At 32.2% G+C, this 26,008-nt stretch overlaps 1 protein-coding gene across 1 annotated transcript in view; it reads right to left on the reverse strand.

The window, feature by feature from the left end:
• LOC149480186 (hemicentin-1-like) overlaps nt 1–26,008 on the reverse strand; it is a 169,086-nt gene that overhangs the window by 73,798 nt on the left and 69,280 nt on the right. The window contains exon 2 of the mRNA XM_089707284.1: nt 18,958–19,135. Within this exon, the coding sequence (XP_089563410.1) occupies nt 18,958–19,030 (73 nt within the window). The 5' untranslated portion in view covers nt 19,031–19,135. The remainder of the gene's footprint in view (nt 1–18,957; nt 19,136–26,008) is intronic.

The raw sequence follows: 26,008 nt of genomic DNA on the forward strand, positions 1-26,008 counted from the left end.
GATTCTACACAGCTACCTAATTGATGTAGGTAGTTGATAACAAATCGCAGCAAGTCAACGATTATTAGCAAAGTGAGGGTAGTTGGGCCGAACGTCGTATAAACAATGTCCGAGCCCCTAGCTTAGGCACGATTCGTACGAATGCGCCACGAGTCAACTGTCAAAAGAAAGCGGCATTTTAGTATTCAACAGCTAAGCATGTTTTGACAGAAAATAGTGACAACTATTTGTCCACAAAATTATGTCAAAAGTTACGTCTAACAGACCTATATGATAATCTATTTATTTATTCAACAGACGGAATATATTTTAATGTTAATAATATTATGTATTGTAAGCAAATGAAGGTTGTGTAAAGAAATTATTGAACGCTACACGTAACAATAAGTTTTCAATCATTATTTTCTTTAACAATACGTAATAAGTCTATAAATAGGAAATAAGTGGCCTATTTCCTATTTATGTAACAACCTATTACATTATTTTACATGCATATTGTGAAGAGGTAACGTCCTACACACAGTTTTATGTACACAGATTCCTGAAAGATTTCTTTTATAGCATTGGTAAGTACATAAATACTATATATACTTAATATTATATTCGATTTACATATTAAGCATACATAAATAACATTTTCGTCACGTTACAGTGCACATCAATAGGGATAGAGATAAAATGTAACTATATAATATAAACTTGTATCTATACTAATATTATAAAGCTGAAGAGTTGTTTGTTTGAACGCGCTAATCTCGGGAACTGCTGGTTCGATTTGATTATTTCTGTGTTAGATAGCCCATTTATCGAGGAAGGGTATAGCTATATTTCATCTCGCTAAGACCAACAGAAGCGGAGCACTGCGGGTAAAACCGTGGAGCATAGCTAGTCAATCATATAATATTATTATCATCCATACGCCCTGCAGCGGACAGCAATCAGTAAAACAATCGTTTGTATATTTTAACACCGTCCATGTATCGCCATAATTTATACAGTTTAATTTGCATGTTAGTGACATGACTTAATTACAGGCCGGCTAGTATGTGCAAATAATTTTATTTATTACATAACTGCTGTCCAATTTCAATTCTGTTTCATTGGGACTGCTCTGCGAAATTATTTGGTTTGTTGTATGTTTGGGATTTATGCTAATTTGTGTCTGTTTTGATTGATAATGTTATTGACGATTGGTTTTATTTTAGAAAGAAAGAAAGAAAGATTTGACTCCACAATAATAATTAATAACAAACACAATTGACACAGAATACAATACAATGTATTTATTTTATTAGTGTTTTATAATCTTGTGTTGGAATGTCTTTTTTATTGGTAGCTTGTTTGTCCGCTGCTTTGCGTGGCGTTTTACCAATAATCGATACATAAATTAAAAAATAAATAAATAAGCATTCATTTTGTAGAGCACGTATAGTAGAGCCATTTTAATAGGCAACATTTGACAGTTCAACAAAATTCAACAACGTAACCTAGTAACGACAACATAGAATAACATGATATTTCTTTCTGTTAGATCTGCACATTTGCTTAACTTTTTTCAATAACAATTACATATTTATAATAATAATGACCGATACAAGTAATTTTAAGGTTTCATTTTACTGATGAACTATTCTAAACATAATAAACAATTTCTGAATTGAAGAACTGACGTCGCTACAATTTTGTGTCAATAAACCTTTTTTCTTTTTAAATACCAGAGATGTTACTCTAAAAATCGAGATCTGACATCTAGAATCGAATGCATTGATTACTTGTGAACAAAAATCATCATAAATTAATAAATTCGATTTACAAATGTTTCAAATCCGTATCGATTAATTCACTTTAATCGATGTTTTTAAGCAGGTTACCTCTCTTGGAAGATAAAATTGATAGACGTCAAATGTTGCCTATTAGATTGGCTCGACTATAGTAGAAATATTTTAGTGTATTTCATGGCAGTTGTTTTTAAAATAAATAAATTCTGAGAAAATTTTTATTTTAAATGTAAACAGCTCTCATTTCTGTCATTTTTATTTTATTTTAAAACAAAGCAAAGCATCAACGTTTACTCTTTAAATTGACTATTATATAACCGTTTGTTAGAAACTTCTAATCGTACCGTTTTGTACGTGAATATAAAATCAAATGCATATTGTACTCGTTTTTATTGAATGCGAAATCACATTGCAGTTTTAGTTTTTATTTGGAACGAGTTGAAGGCTGATATTAAATTCGTGTTTAGCAAAGTGTCTAACCTTTGTACGTAAATAGCTTTTTATTGACGCTAAATTGGGTATGTTTATTTACACAATTGTGTGTGCTTATACTACGTCCACCCACGCCTTTATTTCAACAATAATGGCTAATTTAAATACGTAGGTACATATTATTATAAACTTTCTGACATAATATCTATATTTAAAATATTCTAAATAGGTTAAGAGTCAAGGATACCACAGAGATTGCAGTATATTCGTAGGATAAGACTGTATTATTTGCACTGCATCCAGGAGCAGCATCTTGCAAGCCATGTTGCACAGCAGTTATTTTTGTTGAAATATGAATAATAATTTGTCTATAACACTGTAAATAACTTACCACTAGCAAATTATTCTTACGTATTAAAATTCGCTTTCACTTAAATCCCAAGATACTCAAAGACTAACGACGTAAACGTTAAATTCGCGAAACTCTTCAATTAATTTAAAACTCCAATCCTTTACAGCGCGGAACGCTTCCAGAATTTTCCGTCGAATGTGACAAAGCATTGATGTCGCCCGTGATTGCGACCTTTAAAAATCTCAGAAATAAATACTATAAGGAACATAAATCTTCTTAAGTGCGGGGGGCAGTGGGAGGGGCGGTTCAAAGCTGGATCCCCGCTCCCCGCTACCCCGCACCCCCACGCTCGCCCCGCGTACTCGGGTCAAATTGCACTTGCTTTGAAAATAAAAATACCTTCACACATTTACGTAGGCTTAGTGGTCTTTAGAAATCGTCGTTATAGTGAACTTGTGGTACTCGAGCTTTCTTTGACGGCCGCCCAGGGGATTTTATATTAAATAAAGGTTTCATGTTTATTCTTGGCTTGTATATAATGCTAATAATGATGATGTTATTATATTAGTAATAGCTAATCGTTAATTAGGTGTGCAAATATTTAGATACGTGTGTTATTACTTTACGCGCTAGCACGCTAAATTTGCAAACAATTTATGAGTCATAGACTAATTTTACATACATTTCTAAATTTTATGAATAAACTGCTTCACGATAAAAAGAAAATACAATATACATAATAAATTTTAAACATGAACGATGTCAGGGTTAGCAGCTAGTAATATAATTGCGAAAGTTCGGACGCTGGCTAGTAAAGCGCAAACGTTGAAGCAATCTTGTTTAAATGGAAGTAGAAGTCTTGTTCAAATCGTAAAACGCAAATTAAAGTGAATTTTGATTTCCTTATTGGGGTTTGGGGAAAACTATTTTACATGTGTTTTATTAATTACTTACCTACTAGCTTTCCGCCCTTGGCTTCGCCCGCTTATGAATTATATACAAAAACCTTCCTCAAGAATCACTCTATCTATTATAAAAACCGTATCACATTCCATAGCATAGTTTTAAAGATCTAAGCATACATTGGGACAGACGCAGGACTTTGCTTGTACTATGACGTAGCGACTAACTGTGCCTCACGAGAAACAGCTTATTTTTGATCATTTTCATTAAAAATTTCATCAAAATTAGATTCGTTATTTAGCCATCAAAGTATTTTAATAGTGTGTTATCTAGATATAAAAATCCCAGAATGGAATAATGGAAATGCTAAATTAAAGTTATATGGACAATCTCACATCAGCCAGTAAAACAATAAATTGCATTTCACATCGCACAAGTTTATAGCAGCGAAACTAGTTCTGTTCAGTTCATAACAGCTCAAACTTAGCAAATTGCAAACCCTAATATCACCGACACAACCGAGCAAAAACCTTATTAGGAATGTATATTAGGGCGGTATATAATATCGTGTAGACTGTACTGTGGAGGTCCTGTATGTCCGCTCTTACATATTTATGAACCTTGTCCGACACTGTTATTTATATGCCCCACAAATATACAGCCTGATAAAGGGTTGGGCCAATTGATTTTATAATTTAAAACATCGAAAGGGTAAGGATATTTTATTATTTCTGAATAAAACGCGGATGTTCGAGTTTTATAGGAATAACACTTGACCGTGTTTTTATAAAATGAACGAGAAAGTTTTTGTTACAATTGCGTTGCGTTCTGATCGGTTTTTCATCTTCATATTTTTTTAATGACTGTAGAGAATATAATATCTTTTATTCCTTTGATGCGATAGCTGCGTTGATTGTTTTATAGTTTTTGTTATTGAAGACCGAATAATATCTATACTTTTGAATATTTTACTAAAGTATCAACGTTAAAAATAATTTCATAATAAGTACCTCTTTCGATTTAATAAAGTTATCAAACTTGTATAATAGAGATCTAATAAAGGCTTTATTTAGCATATTTTGGCATTCAATCTTAAAGAATTTCAAAGTTAATGAATAAATTAATATTTAACTATTTTCAGCAAACGAGAAAGTTTTGCCTTAATGAAGCCCAGATTTACTTTTATAAAATATATAATCATTTTCTTTTATATTCTATTATTTATTATAACTTTTATCCGTATTATTATTACAAGGAGTAGGTACTACTAGATCTCACCAATATCTAAAATACAATAATTATTCGCTCTACATCCATACGTATATTGATTTATCAAGTACATGTTACTTAAATTATTAAATTAAATAAATTCATAAGTAAACTATAGATTTGAGTTAAGAATAACATAAGGTTATCCGATTGATAGTCGTCAGTCTGGTTAGGTTAATAAAAACCATAAACAAGCGAGCAAAATCTATAAACATGTCGGCAAAATAAACCTATTATCAGCACTGATAAAAGTCCCTTCAAAGGGCCCAGTCACAAATACCACTTAAACGAAATTTATTTTGTAAGACACATAAATAAAGTTGAGGGTAAGCGGAAATTGTAAGTAACTGGGAACGCCTGGAGCGAATAAGTTAACATGCCTCTGAGTGGACAGACCGACGGAAAACTAATGCGGGAATAAATCTCGCCTGTCCCCTTTGGGTTTGCCTGCTTGTAATAGATTCTTATAAGTGTACACACGGAAATACATCCAAATAAATACGTTGTATACTGCTCGGTGGCTGTTAATCTATACCTACTTAATATTATAAAGCTGAAGAGTTTGATTGAACGCGCTAATCTCAGGAACTATACTGGTCCGATTTGAAAAATTATTTTGGCGTTAGATAGCCCATTTATCGAGGAAGGCTATAGGCAGAACATATACACAGAACGTTTTTACTGTTCTGTGGCTATATATCATCACGCTAAGGCCAACAGGAGCGGAGCCATGCGGGCGAAACCGCGGAGCGTAGCTAGTTTGGGTATATACGGTATATAAATTAAAGTCGCTCAGGTGGTGACAGGATGAAAAGTTATTAGAGTGCGTTCCCCTGCCGTTATGTTGGCTTAGGTACCTGACTGTCAAAAACGAAAATATTTTTTTTAATCAAAAATGACAGAGAAAATATTCTCCTTTCTAGGCAGCCGACCCCGTAAGATACGGGATAAGGCTAGAAAGGAGAATATTTTCTCTGTCATTTTTGATTAAAAAAAATATTTTCGTTTTTGATAGTCAGGTATGCCAACATAACTACAGGGGAACTCTTTCGTGAAACGCACTCTACATACAATGTGACGTAGGACCGAAAATAAGTAACAAGGGCTCACCAAAAAGGTTATATTATGTTCCATTCTATCGCTCGCTTAATTAGTGTTACAATTAATGTGAAGGAATATTAATATTAACGAGCACCTGTCTCATCAACTACAATGAACATAATAATACATAGTACTCGTAGAAATTAATATACTTCATTATTCATAGACAGAGTTAGTTATTCCTAACAATTACTAGAGTAATAATAGTACAATTATAACACAAAGCTTTATATGAGAACATAAATTTAAATTTGAAATCCAAACTTTTAATAGTTAAATATAGATTACAATAACTGTTAAATGGTTGGAAATGTTATGGAATTCGTATTATAATTCATAACCGTAAACTTCATAACTATCGGAGCGCATCGTTCTAACAACCGTAGGGCCGGAGTCCCAACTTCGACTCCCAGAGGAAACGTCGCGGTCGAGCTGAATACCGGGGTAACGTCACTCTTAAAACCCATCTGTGAAATGCGTTAACCCCATTAAACGGTGAAGGAATATAATAGGTATTTATAACTCGCTTTCAATTGCCCAATTTCAATCAGTTGAAGTTTTATTAATGGCGAGGGTATATTGAGCATTTCAGTTGTCAGCTGAAATGACAACACACTTTCCAAATTAAAGTGATATTTTAGGTACCTACAGAGTATTATACGCAAGATAATATTATAATATAAGTGATACGGGCCGTTTACATGATACAATTACAGAGTAACACAGCAACGAATTTCACTACAAATTATTGTACAAGTTAACATTATTAAACATTAAAATATAATTTCATAATATCATAAATTATAATATGCACAATAAAGAATAGAAACACAGTCATATTATCAAACAAATTGTTATCCCGTAGCGAGGTCAAACCTTCACGCAATGTCCAGGATCAACAAGAGCGTAAAGCGTAACCAAGTGAAGTAGCACACGCTATTATAACCAATAATCCAGGTATTCCCAAAGGCGGAACCTTTGTAGCCATTAAAACTGAAACACTTAACAAAGTGGCCGCTGTTCAGTTAAATCGATATTAATGCGGTACAATCAAATTATCGTACGAAGCAGGCCACATTCACAAAGTTATTGAATTTCTGCACTCACGTTCGTTTGCGAGAAATTCCGATAAATGTCCCTTCAACTTTACCATATTTGGTAGTCGCCCCAGCTTCACTGGAGCGTGCTACGTTTTATGGATTGTTCATAATTACGCTTAGATTTTACGATGTATTTCTAAGGATATTTTTATCTATAATATACCTACATATTTCGCCGTCATCTGGTTGAATCTGCTATTTTATTGAATGACTAGCGCCTTAATTGAATGACGATATTCAATTGAATGAGTAGATCAGTAGACCGAACGTTGATTTAACAAACGTCACTCATCGTACAACTCGTTAGCGGATTGTAACATAGCCCTTTGAACACAGCGGATATGACGCCTTGCATATTGTTGAATAGCGCGTTCATTGAATTACGACCAAATTTACTTTTTCGAAACGTGTGTACAAACACGATCACACTCGTACACAAAGGCACAGACAATTTCAAAACAGTTAACTAAAGTTTAACGTTAAAAGATTCCAGGCAGAATGCACTCACACAAACAACAGAAATGCAAACTAGCAAGCTGACGCAGCGCCATCTTTTTATTAAATTGCTTTACTGCTCACCTGAAGCCACGTGATTTCTCGTTAAATGACCATGGCTGGCGACAGATGCTTCTGGCTCTGCTTTTATTATTGCATTTTCCATTCCCCAAATTGGTGTGAAAGCTTTGCTTTAGGAATTTTTATAAGTGCTTTGTTGTGTTGGTATTTTTAATTAATTTACTAACTAACATTTTAATTGAACACCTGAAAATGCTGTTTTTAAGACTCTATATTCATAACAATTCTAAATTGTAAGCCCTTCAGAATCTAATATATAAGTTAGTCTAATTATGTATATTCATGCAAATACAAATATATTTAGAAGAAATAAAACTGACAAAATATATTTTTAGATTACATTTTAGATTGTGACATCTTTTTGAATTTATCAGTTATTTAAATAACGATTTCTAGACCTTAAAGTCTAATATAATATGTATAAAGGCTTCATAAACATTTGAATATCATAAATAATATATCTTTAATATTCAGTAGTGAGTAACTTTAAATTAAATATTAACAATTCATACCAACTTACAAAGGCATAGGCTTTAAAGGTTAGTAAGTTGAGCTCGTACTTATATTATAAGCATTTAGAGAAATATGTTACTTACTGATTATAAATACAAGTTTGTCCCGCAACTGTGCTTGAGTGCGACAAAAACTATACATCATAATATTAAAACGTCTTATAAGTTTTTGGATGGCAGTAACTGATGAGAATTCTTGCAGCCTCTGCGATTTCATATTTTTTTAAGCTATTGCATAGCTTCCATCGCGGGCCTTGAGCGCGGGGACCGAATCCAGAAATTGCGTAACGAAAAACCTCACGCTCCCCACTCCGACGGGCGCGGAGGTGTGGCTTGCAGGCATAGCATGCAATAGCTTTACCGCGGCAGTCCCCGAGTGCCACACGTCTTTTTTTATTTGATCATTTGTACTAGATAACGACAGATTTCAAATCACTTAACCAAAGAACTGAATTTTCGATATAGCTAAATATGTCTTATACATATATATATATATATACAAGTATATTATAATACATAGCTAGTTGGCCGTTAGGAAGGAAGGCGAGCGTGTCGCCAAACAATGCGTGTTTATGTCCCTGGCGAATACGGAATATACTCGTAAAACGAATTTAACGCCTTTTATTATATCGTGTAACCGTCACAGGATTAGGGAAAGGTTTTATTTTTATAATATGCTCGGATATGCTTTTAAATATACGTACGATAGGCCATATTGACGCCATGCTAATGTAAATACCGGATTACTGTGTATAGTTTATTTTTATGTAATACTAGCGGTCCGCCCCGGCTTCGCCCGTGGTACATATTTACGTTTTCTCTACATAAAAACCATCCTCGTACTTCAAGGAATATAATAAAAAAAGAATTATCGAAATCGGTTCAGCCGTTCTCGAGTTATGCGCTTACCAACACATTTTGCGATTCATTTTTATATTAGAGATGTTGTTAATGCTTTGAAGCAATTTTTTTTCAAAATGTTTAGATTAAAGAACTCATAGATTCACTAAATTTTTTAGTAGAGCCACAGATAATATAATACTAGATATGCCAGGGAGAGCTTTTTAAAAGTTCAAATTCAAATTCGTTTAGTCAATCAAACTTGTTTTTTGAAAGTTGTTTTTTTGTAATGTAAGTTAATTTTATACCATGTAAATACTTACATTGTACATATTTATTCATTATTCTATGTAGGGTTCCCATCTCCATAAATCTTTAAGGCTGGTAAAGCTTTCTAATTAATTAGTTTAAATGGTTTCGACTCGTGTAATAAGGAACTAAATTGGATTTATTATAATATTATTATTAAAATTATAGATTTCGACTTAGAAACTAAATGTACAGGTATATTTACAAGTATTCTTATTATTTAAATAAACCTTTTGTTCTGCTTAATATATAACTTCAGAAAAACCGACAATTTCAACAGCAAAAAATTTAATAGCTATCTCAAAAATGACCTTCCAAATTAATCTACAAGTTCAGCTAATATTGTATTCTTAGTTAAGCCAGAACAGACAAGCGGCCTAGCGGGAATTATTTGCTATCATGTCGGCCTACAAGCGACCGGCAGCCGCGCCAAATATCTCTAGCCTCGTGTATGCGCATAACTTTACCTGTTTTACGACTTTTGTGTATAAAATGTAATGTTCTTCACAATGGACAACGTTGGTCCAACAAATGATCGTCGATGTTTGCCGCCAATAAACATAATATATCATGAGGGCCCATCATAGACATTTACTAGTAGGCATATACTATCATGATTGCCTCCACTCGCCCAACGCTGCCCATTGTGAAGAGAGCCCATAACGTTTTATGTCAATGAAATAAGCAGATTACACAGAATTAGAATATATTCCTTGATAGATTCATACATTTTTATATCGTATTGAGAACTTATTGGAAATGTTCATACGATTGTTCTGATTTATATTCAATCAGAGACGAAAATGTTAAGATATCGAATGTATTTGCTTCTAAACGCCTAATAGAGAATTTATTTTATATTTCTAGAAAAATTGAGATCTCTATACAGATTGAATTGACGAAAGCGACTTTTATTATTCTTTATATGATATAATAAATCTATGAAATTCATGAATAGCAGAAAATATTAAGTTGATTCTATTGAAAAAAAAGTAATAGTTACTACATTCCATGGCTTTGCTCGCCTAAATCATATTTGAAATATTGCCATTTTAAAACTGTAGGTATCTATTATAATTCCTATAACATAATACAGATAAACGCATATAAATGAACATTATTATGATTACAAATTTCGCCACATTACTCATTGTCAGAAAGGTCCTGTCAAAGATTGATACGCTCAAAATCTAGAACATCAAGACAGTTTTTAGGTCGCAGGCCATCAATCACATGATAATAATATAATGACATGAGAATGTATGAAATTTCACATTTACAACCTTTTTTGTTGGAATGGAACTGCTGGGAATATTCATTTGAAGGATCGTGTAGAATTTGTTCATAATGTTGCGAGCTTTGGTAGAATTATTTTGTGCTTTAAATTTTATGAATAAAAAACTCTTCTGTTTCTAAACGTTAATAACATCAGGCCCCGGAACCACAGACACAATAGAAAATCTATTGTGTCATGGACCGATCGGGCCGTTCGGGGCTCAATGGGTTAATTAATAATCGTTCATAATTTTTAACGAAAACGAAATTTATTTACACTTAAAATAAATAAATCAATTTTCCGCCCACGGCTTCGCCTGCGTAGTTAAAGAACAACCCACACAGCTATTCCCGTGAATTTTTTGGGATAGAACCTATACTTTCTCAGGATTCAAACTATATTTGTACCAAATATAGTTCCAAATCGGTTAGTGGTTTAGACGTGAGGAAGAGACACACAGACCGATAAACATAATATACATAATATTATGAACATATTATATTAGAAATATGTGTGTTCTACGACCAGAACTTATGTTTGTTCAGATAATATTTGTTGTATAAACTATAAGCATTATTTACTGAATCTCAATAAACAGTAATATTATCTCACATGGCTTAATAAATACAATGGAAAGCCAAAGAAATGAAAGGAAAAAACCTAAATAAAATTAATATAATCATATTTTTCTTCTCTAGAAATTCTGAAAATAAAATAAACGGAACGAAATTCGGGTCACGAAATATCTATAGAGGCCTCAACGAAATAATCAGAGAATGGGTTCTAAGAATAGTGAATAATTTCATAAACTTTTGTACGATTTTAATATTCCTTTTACAATATTAATGGAATGGAGGCACGTGTCGTGATTGAAGCTTAAACATCGAAGCTTGAATCAATAATTTGACAATTAATCAATTATCGTAACATTGTTATTGTAATTTTTTATCCTTGGAAACGATTATTTTCTTTAAGCTTCACATTACAATATAAATTAAAAGGCTTTTATAATGGTAGAAAGCTAATGAAAGCGCAAGTCGTATTAATTTCTCAATTATTAAATTACAAACCAATCAATTGTCATATTACCTATAAGAAGCACGTGTAATAACACTCACAAGTAATTGATAATACACTTTAGATTATGGATTAAGTTATGCAATTTAAAGTGGTCAGTTTTCTGAAAGGTTACCTTTTGTTTCACTCCAGCATTGGGCGTCTCTCTGCTTAGATATCTCATATAATTCGGCTATTGTATGTACGAAAATAGAACTGGCTTTCATTAAAACAATTTAAATGAAAGACCTTCGACCGGTTACCAAATGTTTCACAAAGGGCTAACCACTAGTAAAATTGGCGATTTTGATTGAAATATAGCACAGAAAGAGAAGAACACAATAACAGACGGAATCAGAAAAAGCGACACTGTTAATCAATTTACCGCACTAAAAATCGCTTCCACATTCAATTACTTAAACAAAGAAAGTGTTTGCTTCAATTTTGAAAGCAAACAAAAGTTATAAAACAGAATAGCGTTTTGTACTAAAACCGCATTTTGCGAGTTGCTAAGTCTTGTGTAAGCAAATGATGAAAACCTTTTAAAATGCTCACGTGTTGCAAACAATGATAAAATTCAGTAAATTACATTTTTAATTCAATTTATTTTATTTCAGCGCGGTGCGTTCTCTTCGCTACGTTAAAAGTTACCAAACCAAATTACCTTCTCACCAATTCCTTTAAATTTATTTTTATTGTGACCTAACTTCAGGTTAAAAATATTATTTGGAAACGTCTTCATAATTAAAATTTAAAAAATACCCTTCGTAAATTTTAATGATGTCACAAAAAGTATACAAATCAGTTATTTCAAGAAAAAAATAATTCATGTCCATACGAAAACATCAACATCATAGACAATCCGATACATTTGCTGCTTTAAATTATTTTGTTATGAACAACACAATGAATAATTAACCACATCATTATTCAAATAGAAAACAATGCGACAAAATTAATAATAACTATAGAGACTTCTCAACTGAAATGCCTTAGCCATTCTCAAGGTATCAATTAAGGACAAAGCTTCACCTTGTCAATAGAAGTCTCATTAGATATCAAAGTGAAAGGCTCCGATAGAGTCAAGTGATGATTGAAATCTCCAGCGACCCGATCCCACATTAATACGAACATAAACATCCCAAATACAAATAACTTCTCACCACTAGCTCTATTAAATCGAAAATCTCGAACGCAAACAAGAATTGATCGAAAAACTATCCACTCCTGACAAGTAAATTGCAACTTTATACCGAAAGCAATGAGAACGAATTTGTTTTGACGTAAACGTATGAAGGTTTCATACTTCGTATCGAATCATCACGGGAAAGTGTGCCTTATTCGTATGGTAATAAAGTTAACACTTGATACGCATAAGAACGTATAGGGCTGATCCCTGGTGGTTTTACAGAATGATTTTGTTTTTATTTATCGAGTCTTGATACAGTGGTAAATATAAATAGGATTTATTTCGAAATGATATTTTTTGTATTGTTATATGACTGAGATGAAAAATAATAACTATTTATTGTGTGAGTTATTCTTATTGTTAAATAAACAGATTTAGTTATAAGTATTCTGACATCCCTACTACATTATATTCACTACACATAAAAAACACTGTAAAAATTGGAATCATAAAAAAACAAACGAATCAAAACCACCACGAAGAATTCAGACTAATTCTCAATACACCGCCTTCACATACGCGACACATAACTAACTAGGTTATCAAATCTTCAATAATGACACCATAATTAGTTCGGAAGCAGCCCTAGCGATGTCAAAGCGTTTGAAACACCAATAAAACTTTAAGGGTCTTGGCGCAGGTTTATTGAGTAAGTAAGATTGAAAACACGAGGCACAAACAGGGCAGGTGGATCGATCAGGATTAGCCAAGTTGCTGGATACTCCACTCAACTTGTTTGTATAAATGATCGCATGTATGCATCTATGGGGATCAAATTTCAAGATACAACTCGACTCGAGCAAAAAGCGAAGCTCTAGAAGTAACTCATGTATTTATATAACAGTTCTCAAAATAGACGTCATTTATAAATGAAGTATTCAAGTGTCAAAGCAAATGTGAAATCATTTGACTGCCGATTGCTTTTAAGCATTTTTTTAGTCATATTTTGATCTCCAGAATTTATATTTCCAGATAATATGATTATTACAGGTATAAAACTAATCATCAAATCATTTATGAGATAGAGGTCGGGCTTTTAAATCCTTTTGTCTCGCTTAATCTAGTTACATTTTATCTGTTGAAGTTATATTCCAACACGATATAAAATATGAAAATAATAATCATTTATCAACTAGGTCGAGATACACTGTTTCACACCTTCCATACATAACTAACCAAAATCCGAATAGATTACTTTAAAAATTCACAGTTTTAACCGTTCCTATTTATAGGTTCAAAGGAACGAAGCAACAACCTACCCCAAACCTTAAATACATGTGATCGCGACCACCGTTCCACCCCATGTACCCTTAAAGCATTCAGACCTTCCATTAATTCACTCACAAAAACTCAACGTTCAGCCAACCCTTAGACAATCATCCCCTTTGATGGCACTGATTCCTTGCCCTTTGTTTTTACCTGGAGCAGAAATACTTTGATCTGTAATGGATTTGGGCCAATTTTTTACTTTGCAACTTAAATGACTTATTTCGTTTTAGTTGTGGTTTAATGTTCGTATGAAAGGTTTTTGCGGTGTTTTGTAAGTTCAAAGTTCAAAATTGTGTTGATATACCTACAGTCTATGTATGTCGTATTGTGTAATAAATAAAAAAAGACGTGAGGCACTCGGGGACTGCCGCGGTAAAGCTATTGCATGCTATGCCTTCAAGCCACACCTCCGTGCCCGTCGGAGTGGGGAGCGTGAGGTTTTTTCGTTACGGAATTTCTAGATTCGGTCCCCGCGCTCAAGGCCCACGATAAAAGCTATGCAATAGCTTAAAAATATATTGCATAATTTAAATGAATGATCGATTGAATTTTCATTTTATTTCGATAAAGTGATCATATTATTAAAAATTTGGAAAATCCAAAAGTGCACGCCTCATAATTTTTTTTTAATAAATATTTATTAATTATTATTTTTGTTTATTTAATAACAATTAAACCACATCGAATCAGACCCTGAAAAATGAAAGGGTTCTATTCCTGAGCATACTCAAGCGTAAGAGAAAAAAAAAGACTCGATTAGTAAAGTATTTCGGTCGCTATCGTGTTAACAAGAAAAAGGATCCGCACATACAGACACACGGACGTCCAAGACAGAACTTTTTTAAACTGTTTTTTAACTAGTTTAAATAACAAAAATGACATCAAAAATATCATGAACGTTAAAAATAGTGTTTTTTCTTAATATGTGTGTGTATGTATTATCTTACAAGTGCAATGTATGATACATAAAGACATTTTAAGTTTGAAAAATCAGATGTTTTGCGCGAAGTGACAGTAGTACCCACCTCAACGCTTCGCTTATGAGGCGTGCAATAAAAGAGTAGTATATAATAATATTAAAAGACTCCACTTAATTATTAATATATTATCTTACTCGTTTATTAAGTTTTAATTATCCTGCGATACGTTTCCGTGAATTTAATAAATAATACAGTTCATTAGCTGTTTAAATAAATCAGATTGAAATTTTCAATTAATTTTCCGTAAAGATTTACACAATACCAAAGTTGGAATTGGTTAAGTTTGTGAAAGACCGAATAGTTTTAGGTGAAACTCGACCTTTAGTATTTAGGTCTCAATGTAGGTAAATAGCCTAGTTCTGAGACAAACATTTATGTCTTTATTTATAATAGTATATCTTGAAGATTATGTTCACAATAATGTACAAAAGTTGAAGTAACAAAACTTTGTCGCCTAGAGTATAGCTCTAATACAGTGACGCTTTCAAGTCATGCCTAAGCATGACTTGTAAGTTTTTAAGGAGGTTATTTATTCATTATAATAAATATTTGTTTACTTCGGTCTTAAGACTTATTTTGACTGCTATAAAAACATAATAAAGCGCACTTAGATAACCTTTGAGTAAAATGGGTTAAGGAAAATAAAAGGGATTTTCATTAAAATCGCTACATACGTTTAGAAGAATCTAACAGCAACATACGGATATCAATATTTAACTTCTTTATTTACTTTAGTCACAAAACAATACTTTTAAATTAACGTTATCATCATGAATAGTAACATCTATTTTACATTTTACAATTTCGATTGTCTTTTTCTTTTTTTAACCGACTTCAAAAAAAAGGAGGAGGTTATCAACTCGGCCGGTATGGTTTTTTTTTATGTATGTACACCGATTACTCCGTGGTTTCTGAACCGATTTACGTGATTTTTTTGTTCGATGCGGGATGGTGTCGAATTGGTCCCATAAAAATTTTATTCGGATTGGCCCAGTAGTTTTTATTTTATGAGCATTTTTGTCTGTATTTGTAAATGTTGCAAGTGCAAGTTTGAAGTCGGTTGTTTTTAACGCAGTTATTGACTTGTTTTTACAAAGATTATGTCCGCTGTTGCTATCTGTGCATCTTCGTAGGTTATCTTATACCTTAACGTATTGGAGACTCAACGTGTATGACAAATAATCGGTTCAAAATATTTGTGTATCAAGCAAAATATTTAACATCATATTTAAATAAGAATGTTAACGCTATTAATCTCAAACTTTAGAATAAACTATCAATATCAAAATGAAATGAGATATTCCGTAGAAATAAATCGAAAAAAGTTTCTCTTCAGACAAAGTTTGTGAAAATCCTTAAAAGTTACCTGAAGGTTTAGTATGTCTACTGTTGGTCTAACTTTTTAGTGACTGGATTTCTTTAAAAATTTATCTGCTCCCGTTGCTGATGTTGTAATAATTTATAAGATACGGATACTCCTATTTTTCTTGTATTGTAGGTTTACGAAGCGAATACATTAATTATTTTTAAGCTATTGCATATGTTCTATCGCGGGCCTTGAGCGCGGGGACCGAATCCAGAAATTCCGTAACGAAAAAACCTCACGCTCCCCACTCCGACGGACACGGAGGTGTGGCTTGAAGGCATAGCATGCAATAGCTTTACCGTGGCAGTCCCCGAGTGCCACACGTCTTTTTATATAGTTCTTATGTTTATAGAGATACATTCAATTTATGATAATAAATCAGAAAGTTATGGACGTCAAAATGTTTTTATAAATCACGTATTTTCTATAAAAGTTTCATATTATGTAAAGTTAAAAGCTCTGACTTTCGGGATTTTGCATTCGCTGTGAAAATTAAATTTTTTTGAAGTAAACTGGATACAAAATAATTGAAAGGCCGCGGACCAGCCGTCTGTCTTACTAGAAAAATTAAACAACGATGCTTTGAGATTTGAAATACATTCTACAGAAAGACACTGTTCCTCTTAGAGTATTGGAAATAGCTGATGATAATATTAATAAAGGTCTGAAACTGTAAGTTGCTGTCACTACAATTTCCATTCAGCATTGAATAGTAGTTCATTTTCGAACGATTTTCTGAGAATTGCTCTTAAAAGGTGACCTTTTGGGCGTCTGCGTTCATCTTAACCACATTTGGTACATTATCAATATTTCGTAGACACGCGTTTCCAACTGATTTGCTCTCAATAGCGCTGATGTGAACTCTGTCGTGACAGATTTTACGCGAGTAGTGCCCGATAGCTTCAGTTTTTGCTTTGCCTCACGTAAACGTGAAAGTCTTAAAATGTTTTGTCTTGAAAAATAAGGTGCTCAATTTTAAAACAATGCAATATTTAATAACCTTATGTTGAATAAATACTAATACTAATGAATATTTTTAAAAGTCTTTTAGCCTAAATATAGATGCTTGACAGGCTAATAAGATGTACCTGAAAGAATGTTGTTCAATAAATGTATGTAAATCCGTTTCTTTTAGGAGTTATAAAATAAAACTGTAAATAGAAGAAAAACGGTCCCAACGTTCAGAATATTAAAACTTTGTAACGTCTTTTCTCCTTAAGCTCTCATGATCAAATCGATGAGCATATTAAATAATTACATTCATGTATCTAGTTTATTGACCGACTTGTTTATCTTACACATTTAATTAGCTCCAAGTTCGTAGTTCGGTCGATATCCAAACGAACAGAATCTCTGGAACGTTCCCCAATTCCATCCCTCAAATTAATGTTCCAAAGCCGAAATCGAAGTAATTATATTAAACTAGGAACAGGCATCTTGAATCATGTTAGTACCACAGCTGTAACCAAAACCGCGACAACTTTGACACTAACTTATTTGCCGAAATATATTCAAGACTGCAAACTCTTAGCACCCTGTACCATGTCGCGGAAGCACGACTCGACACATTCGACTATTTACATTCGATCCAACGTCTTATATTAAATCACTGTTCTCGTTTCGAATGTATTTCAGTGCGGCGCAGTAAACCAGCAATGGATGTGGAAATACGCCATTCCCTCTTTTATCTTAGCGGATAAATTTCACAGTTTTAGAGGGAATATTTAAGCGTGATTCCGAATGAGGAATTGTTTTATGTGAAATGCGATGTATTATGTATGTTATTGTAAATGAGCGGTGTGCTAAAGGGTAGGGGATTCTATTTATTCGCTTTCTTGTGTAACATGCAGATCGGAGCGTTTCTTTTGTTCTTTCATATAAAGCGAAAATTCCCTTTGTCAGCCTATATTTGAATGTCTATTCTACATTGTATTGAATAGTGAATGGCTTTTTATATTCCTGTATCTTCCAAAAAGACGAGGTGAATTGGAATCCCATAAACTAAAACTGGTAACTAACTGTCGTACTCATAAATATTATAACTATGTACTTATTTCAGAAGATTCTAAAATCAACATTAGGTAGAATATTTTACCATAACTCACATTATAATTTAAGTTTTAACATGAGGACTAACACTTGAAAGAAAAGTTACTCCAACAGCTACGACTTCAACGCAAGAAAAAAAAATAATACAATAAAAGATTGAACCAAGTTATGTGAGGTAACTACACGCGTGCCCTCCGAATGCACTTGACATATTGAAACATGGTAAGTGTATTGGCTTTGTTAGATATATCTTCGATATTCGTCCATATTAGGTAAGTGAATTTTTTGAAGGTTCTGGAAAATTTTATTCTTCCTATTGATGGTTACACCATACAATCTAGTATGGACTGATTTAACGGTATAAATATTCTGCGAGCATCTTGAAGAGTTATATAACTATCATAGTCGAATCAAAATCTACGATCTATCTATCTATCTAACGTTAAAATACCAATTGCAATGAAACAAAATAAATAAATACTTAATCACACCGAATTATATGAAAATACAGGTTTAAAAAGCTTATCCGATACCTATTTTTTATTATTATTACCTTTGTTATACTATATTATTATAAAACTTAAATATACTATAACTTACCTGTCCCGGGACTCGAAGCGGTGGTGACATAGAAGCAATGCAGCAGTAAGGAGAGCAGCATCTTCGTAGCCATCGTGCCAACTCACTCGCACTCTCTCATCCCATATCGTCCCTTCTCTGTCACTCTTCTTGATTTCTCGTCCATGATTCTCACATTATATTTGCACTGTATTTGCACCTGTAACAAAAAATATAAGTAATTGTTATTAAACTATATTAAATATTTATATTTTTCTTAAAAATAAATCATAATACAAAAATTACCTATACAAATATGGATCAATTGTATAACATTATCATGAATTTGAATATTCAATAATAAATATTTGAATTTCAAATAAAATATTATTACATTCATAATAATATCTTAATAATATTATGTTAGAAAAACAGAGAGCTCTATCATAAGGAATAATAATAAAATACATAATCAAATAAACGTTTTATTGTATCTTTTTAAATCTATATTTCCCTTGTAATAAGATTGCATTCTATTGTATTATGTATAAAGATAAATCCCGTGTCCTTTGGGCCAGATGTATCGCACAATGCACGTGTGTTTCATTGCTCTATTTTCTCTACGGACACACTTCTATTTGCCTTCCATTTAAATTGACAGCTTTTACATCTATTGTCTATGCTAAATTTTAATGTATATTAAGTTAGAGGAAACTGAAACATCAACACAATCACTGCGAATACACACATACTAACGATCTTGTTAATAGTATTACATTAATGTTCAAATTATTTTATGAAATTGATAAGGTACAATAGTTTAATTTGTTTGTATACTGCCTAGAGGCTAGAATCATAAAGAATTACATAGATTTAATAATCAGAATAATTTGAACGACATTAACCACATAACACAATTCTGTATGTTTTGTATTATTTTGAACCATTCACACAAATACCTATGGATATACTTAAAATAAGTAACTTTTTTAATTTTATTTGTTTAAATTTCAATTAATTTTATTTCATTTTGATTATTATATTGTTATTTAAATTTTATCAAGTGATTATTTTAAAATGTATTTTATTAAGTTAAAATGTATTTAATGTGTATATTATTATTATTATTTTAATGTAATTAATTTTTGTAGTGCATGCAGTGCTCATTTTTTATTAGTTGTCCATCATGTCCTATATTTTTTGTGTATTTTTTATGTAAAACAATCGATGTACAGCTGCTAATGAGCCTTAATAAAATAAATAAATAAAATACGTTTAAAAATATGAATAAAAATGAAATTTAATATGGCACTGGGTGCAGCGTAATTGTTGACTGCAAATGAGACGTACAAAGGTAAATATGGGAATTAAAAATATTGTGTTGTTGTTCCAAACATTCCTCGGTATTTTATTAATTTCCCGACCGTTCACTGACGTTGTGTTTTGTTTATATTTATTCCAATATAGCGACGTTTAACAAACAAATAGTGTATTTCATATTTGTAGTTAAATACATATCCATTTTATATTTTCTTTTGTTTTGAAAAGCTTCCTTATTTCCCTTCCCTAGGTTTTACTGAAAATAATATTAACAGGACCATTTTGTCCGTTGCTAAATTAGTTTAAAGCGTCCTGTAACATATTGTATGTCTTTTCTAACATTATAAAGAGGAAAAATAGGTATTGGGACGATTAAAAATTGTGATTTTTTTAGCACAAACATATAACAAACACGCTGAGAAGCTTATTTTAACACAAATTATACAATTTTTCCTTTATTTCATTGTACCTCATAAAACATGATTATCACGCGCAAATTGTCCACTTAAATCTGTCTCCTTGCATAATAACAGGCGAAATATGGCGGCAAATTGGGTCATTGAATACAATATGGGAACTTGCAACTCACGGCTTCACTGGGACCGTTTGTATTAATTCACTTACGTCACTGTTATTTATGTATGTATTTAGAAGCGTTTTGGAGTATCGACGTCTTTGGGAAATAATGGAGCGCTATTTTGTTTCCAATAACGGCTATAGAGATATATTTTTAGAGTGGGAATTGCAAATTTTGAGTAAATAAACTATGCTCGAATAAAGTTTTAGATTTTTCCTCTAGATTTTTGACGTTAATTTATAGATTCCGTAACTACATAAAGATGGCTACAGATAATTTAAACCACTTTTCAGTTATAAAAGGCTTTTTATTTTAAACATGTAATGTCCAGACAGCTAAAAGTTCTACGTCAATGTTCATACAATTGATTTTCAAGTTATTAGAAATCAATTTTTTACTTAAAATATACCTAAGTTGTAATCTGAAAACGTCGTATATACGTCGTACATTTTTGATGAAATAATATGTGCATAAAATAATTACACACTATTTATCTGTTATGATTATACTATATAATTTATAGCAAATAAATTGATTACTAATTACCCACAATATCGTGTAAATTAGGCCGATAAATTAGGAGTAATTCGGTACCAAGAGATTTGTCCATCCAAATGCTGTTATAATGACACGCGGTCATTACATGTATCATTATTAAAGCCACAATACGTTACAACTTAATTACCTATATCCCAGTGAATTATACAAATTTCATATTAGCTTTGATAATATTTGTTTCAATTCCGACTAATTGTAATGAAACTTTATTCACGATAATAAAGCTAAATGTGCATTATTTATGGCCCTTTTATTTCGTATATTAAGTCCTGTATTATATATTTACGTCGTTAATGATATAATTATAATGATATAATTATAATATTTATTGAAAATGAAAAACAATTAATAATGAATTAATGTATTTTGTAAAGTACATAATAAAACGTTAAATATGGATACTTGGCGCTCTTCAACTGTGCGATTTAGGAGTAACTTTCTACCGCACACCACTCCTCTGTGGAACGACCTTCCGAGCTCAGCATTTCCGGACAGATACGACTTAGGGTACTTCAAAAAGAGCGAACTCCTCCCTAAAAGGCTGGCAACACATTTGCAACCGTACAGGTCTTAGAGTGATTATGGGCAGCGCCAATCATCACATTAATCCGCTGACTCGCCAACTCGTTTGCCCGCTAATACATAAAAAAATGTATATATATAGAGCCAATGCATAGCTCAATACACAAAAACGTACCTCAAAATTATAGCAATTATAAACTTATTTCTGTAACTATTAGAAACAATCATTGTTACTACAACAATCATTGTTAATACAACAATCCGTCGCAGCAAGCTCTCCAACAATTAATAACAATAACTTAGTCCGAACATTTACAAATCGTATCTATCCCTAAACAATTTCACGAGCACTTTTCCCTTCTCAAATCGTAATTTACACGAAAATATAAATAAAACGTACATAAAGCAATAATCAACACATTTATACAGATACAGAGCATTACCTGCCCATAACATTATCGATGCTATAAAGATCCCGGTAGGAACGGAGCGAATGTTCCCAATTTACTTTATCGCTGTCGGCATATCGGTACCAGGCAGTTGGACCTGTGGAAAATACAAGTATACCGAATGTTCGAGCGTTTTCCTTTGGTGTAGCATTAGGATGCGGGGTCAGCTAATACTGGACGTGCAGCCTGCTCGTCCAGTTCTTTCTGATACCTTTATTTGTCAAACAAACCGACTAATAAACCGCCGAAATAGAAACGAAATACAATTCGACAGATGCTCTTTGTGTCACGTTAATTTAATTCGGGAGATTACAGAGATGCTCCATAGTGGATTGGGTTCGCTTTGAAAAGAAATTTGAGGCCTCCAAGGATAAATTAACTGAATTAATTACTTTCCCGGGGAACGCCCCATTTGTTTTGCTGACGGGATGTCGTACGTTTAGTTGCTTAGTATGAAAACTGGATTGAATTATAAATCTTGAGCGTTCCAGTTAGATACAAATTAACACATATTTAGTACATAAGAATATACTACGTAGAACAACATTATTGTAATAAAAACACATGTCTAATTGAAATCCTTATTTTGTATGAAGTCGGTTAAAACATTATTACAAATTGATAAAGTACAGATCGTTACATATAAGTTATATAAGTCGTAAATAGAATTTTCATTCAGGCGCTGTAAAAATTGAATAAGTACCTAGGTATATTTATATGAAAATATTATTTTTTATTCATTAAAAGGTTCTTCGTAAATTTCTATTACAGTAATTAACTGTAATAAAAGAGGTCTAAATGAAACAGACAGTCTATCTAAGCCTACCTCTGAAATGAACTCAAGCATACTAAAACGAAACAAATTTATAAACAAGTTCATAGTTGAGGCAGGAACAATTTTAAATTCATAAATAATACATAAATAAAAAAATATTACATACCTAATGTATATTATATAGGTAGGTACTCTGATTCCATGAATGAACTACAAGTATTGTTAGAATATAAACCCCGAAGATATTCATTGATTCAAAATGTATGTAGATAAATTCATCTATTCATAGCCATTTCAGTTTTTCTTTTCTATATCAATGATCTCTTTTTCAATTATATCTACGTTATACTGTAACATGTGATTTCAGTATAACTTATACGAGCAATATAATATATTATAATTTCAAATATGTATGTACCATTGTACATTGAAGAAATTAAGACTGGATAACGGATTTTAAATTCAATTTATTCATATTTTAGTAATATTATAGTTATAGCTTATGTCTAACATAACGTTTATTAAACTTCTCATGAACATACGAAAAGTAAATCACTTTTGACGAGCCTTAATAATACTTAAAATTTAGTATAAGAAGTACTTCTCACTGATATTATGTATTATATAGATATGAAATATTTCGTGGAATGTAAAATTGAAGACAGAAAGTTATAGTAAAACGTTTTACATAAAAATTATACTGATAAGAATAATGTTTTCTGATTAGAATTTACACTACGATTAGAAGCTATAATTTGATACAACTCAAAAACGCATGTTGTATTTGCCTGTAATTGGATCTACATCTTGCTATGCATGCTAATTATGTCACATACTCAAAATGTATTATAAATATAAGATGTACATCTGTTGGCAAATCAAATAAATAAAATAAAATAAAATAAAATAAAATAGGATTTCTCGAAACGTAACAAGATTTAATTCGTAGCATAGAAGACAGTTATTAAACTTGCATTAATTATGTTCGTACGCTGTATTACATTCCCAGCTACAGTCACAGAAAACATTTTAAAATAATTAATTAAATAAGTCATAAGTCTTAAAAATCAGCTCGTAAGCTATATCTAAAATAAAGCATAATATAGAGTATGCCTACTAGCGACCCGTACTGGCTTTTATACCGGCAAATGCAATATATAAATATAGTAATATTATGGATATAACTTTTTCTCTTGCATCAATCTATCTATTAAAAATACTGAATCAATATCCGTTGCATAATTTTTAAGATCATGCAGGCATAGTAACGAACAGACAGATCAGGGAAAGCGACTTTGTTATAAGTATGTGACGTATTTTTTTACAACTGCTAAACTAGTTCACATCTATATCCCCTTGTATACAACAAAACCGTGGAGAATTAGCGAACTAAAGCATCGCCGCGATTCTTCAACGAACTGCTTACGCAACCGGCTTCATACTTCAATGGAGCGAAATTAGTTCGATCCGAAGTTGCCCCGTAATCGGATTCAAACCCCACGGACTTTACTTAATCACTCGATAGATCTTTGCCTAATAAGCCTTTATATAAGTTGAATTTAACTGGACGTGGTAATTAAGGAGGAATCCCCATCTAAGCGATTCCCAACTTTTATTGAAAGGCCGAGAACTTATCTTGGATTATTGAATATTTTTTTATGTACTTTTCCGGCTGATATTCTTGTCGATTCAATATTTATTTAATGACGTATTTTTCCTGATTGACTGGATGTACAATAAAGCTTTTCTCTTTAAGCATTGAAAGCATATTTTTGGAAACACAATGCGGTATTTACCCATAATTTATTAAGGTAAGATTAAACCACAATCTAGCAAATTGGTTATAATAGTAAGCTAAACATTATAATTACAAGCACAAACTATTTACCGAATATGGAGATAATCACATACAAACAATCCATAAGTAATTATCGCGAACATTAATTACGGAACAAACCACACACAGACTCCGAGTTTCAAAGACGTCGATACCGTTAATAAGTGAAGTTCGTTTAATTGAAGTAACGAAAAAGATCACGTTTACATCGAAACAATGGCATTACTTTGATGTCGCAGTAAATTTTATGCGCGGCGGGAATTGAATTCTACTGAATGGTTTCTGTGAGAGCCGTGGAGCGAACTCGTAATGAAATAGTTACGGTCTGCACATTGCGACTAGTTCGTCGAGTGTCATTGCTTTTTAGAGATTTTCCTTTACGCTCCTGCACTATTTTGTTTGAGTTTACGTCAATTATTTTAATGGAATTTTAAATAATGTTGTGTAATTAAATGCTGGAATGTAATCAGAGCTGCGTTTATTCATATTTACATTTATAATGTCTACACAATAAACAAAATTCCAGATAGATTATCATCAAGACGCGAAAGAGGTGGTTAGTGCACGATCTTTACTATTAAAAGACACTGGGTTCGAATTCAGTAGATTCTCAACAACGATTTAAAGTTGTAAAGCAACATTATTAACAAGGAACACATATGAAAAATTCCGATTTGCATATTTCATCAAAGTTATTTTTAAATGAAGCCTATGTAATTCATCAGGCCAAAACGACTCCTACTTGTATCAACAATTAACAACGTATTAAAACATCATTAGTTTACACACACATCAATAATTCTACCAAACACAATTCGTAGCACTCATTCTTCCGAACCGCACAACTAAATCCAACCAACACACAATCCACGGGTATGTCACATCAGTCATCCATTATGCGAACATGTCAGAGATCCGCAATCGAGATTCGTCAGATGACCTCTTGATATCGGCCTAATCTCCCCGATTACTATCCAAGGGCTCCATTTGTACTTCGAGCACTACCATTAGTTTCAAGTGCTTGCTGATTAAATAGCTTCTGCGTATTCACTAAT

This window comes from Colias philodice, chromosome 19, assembly GCF_061535455.1.
Source record: "Colias philodice isolate Cphi_HAF_F1 chromosome 19, ilColPhil1 Martin Lab GWU primary, whole genome shotgun sequence".
NCBI classification, from domain to species: domain Eukaryota; kingdom Metazoa; phylum Arthropoda; class Insecta; order Lepidoptera; family Pieridae; genus Colias; species Colias philodice.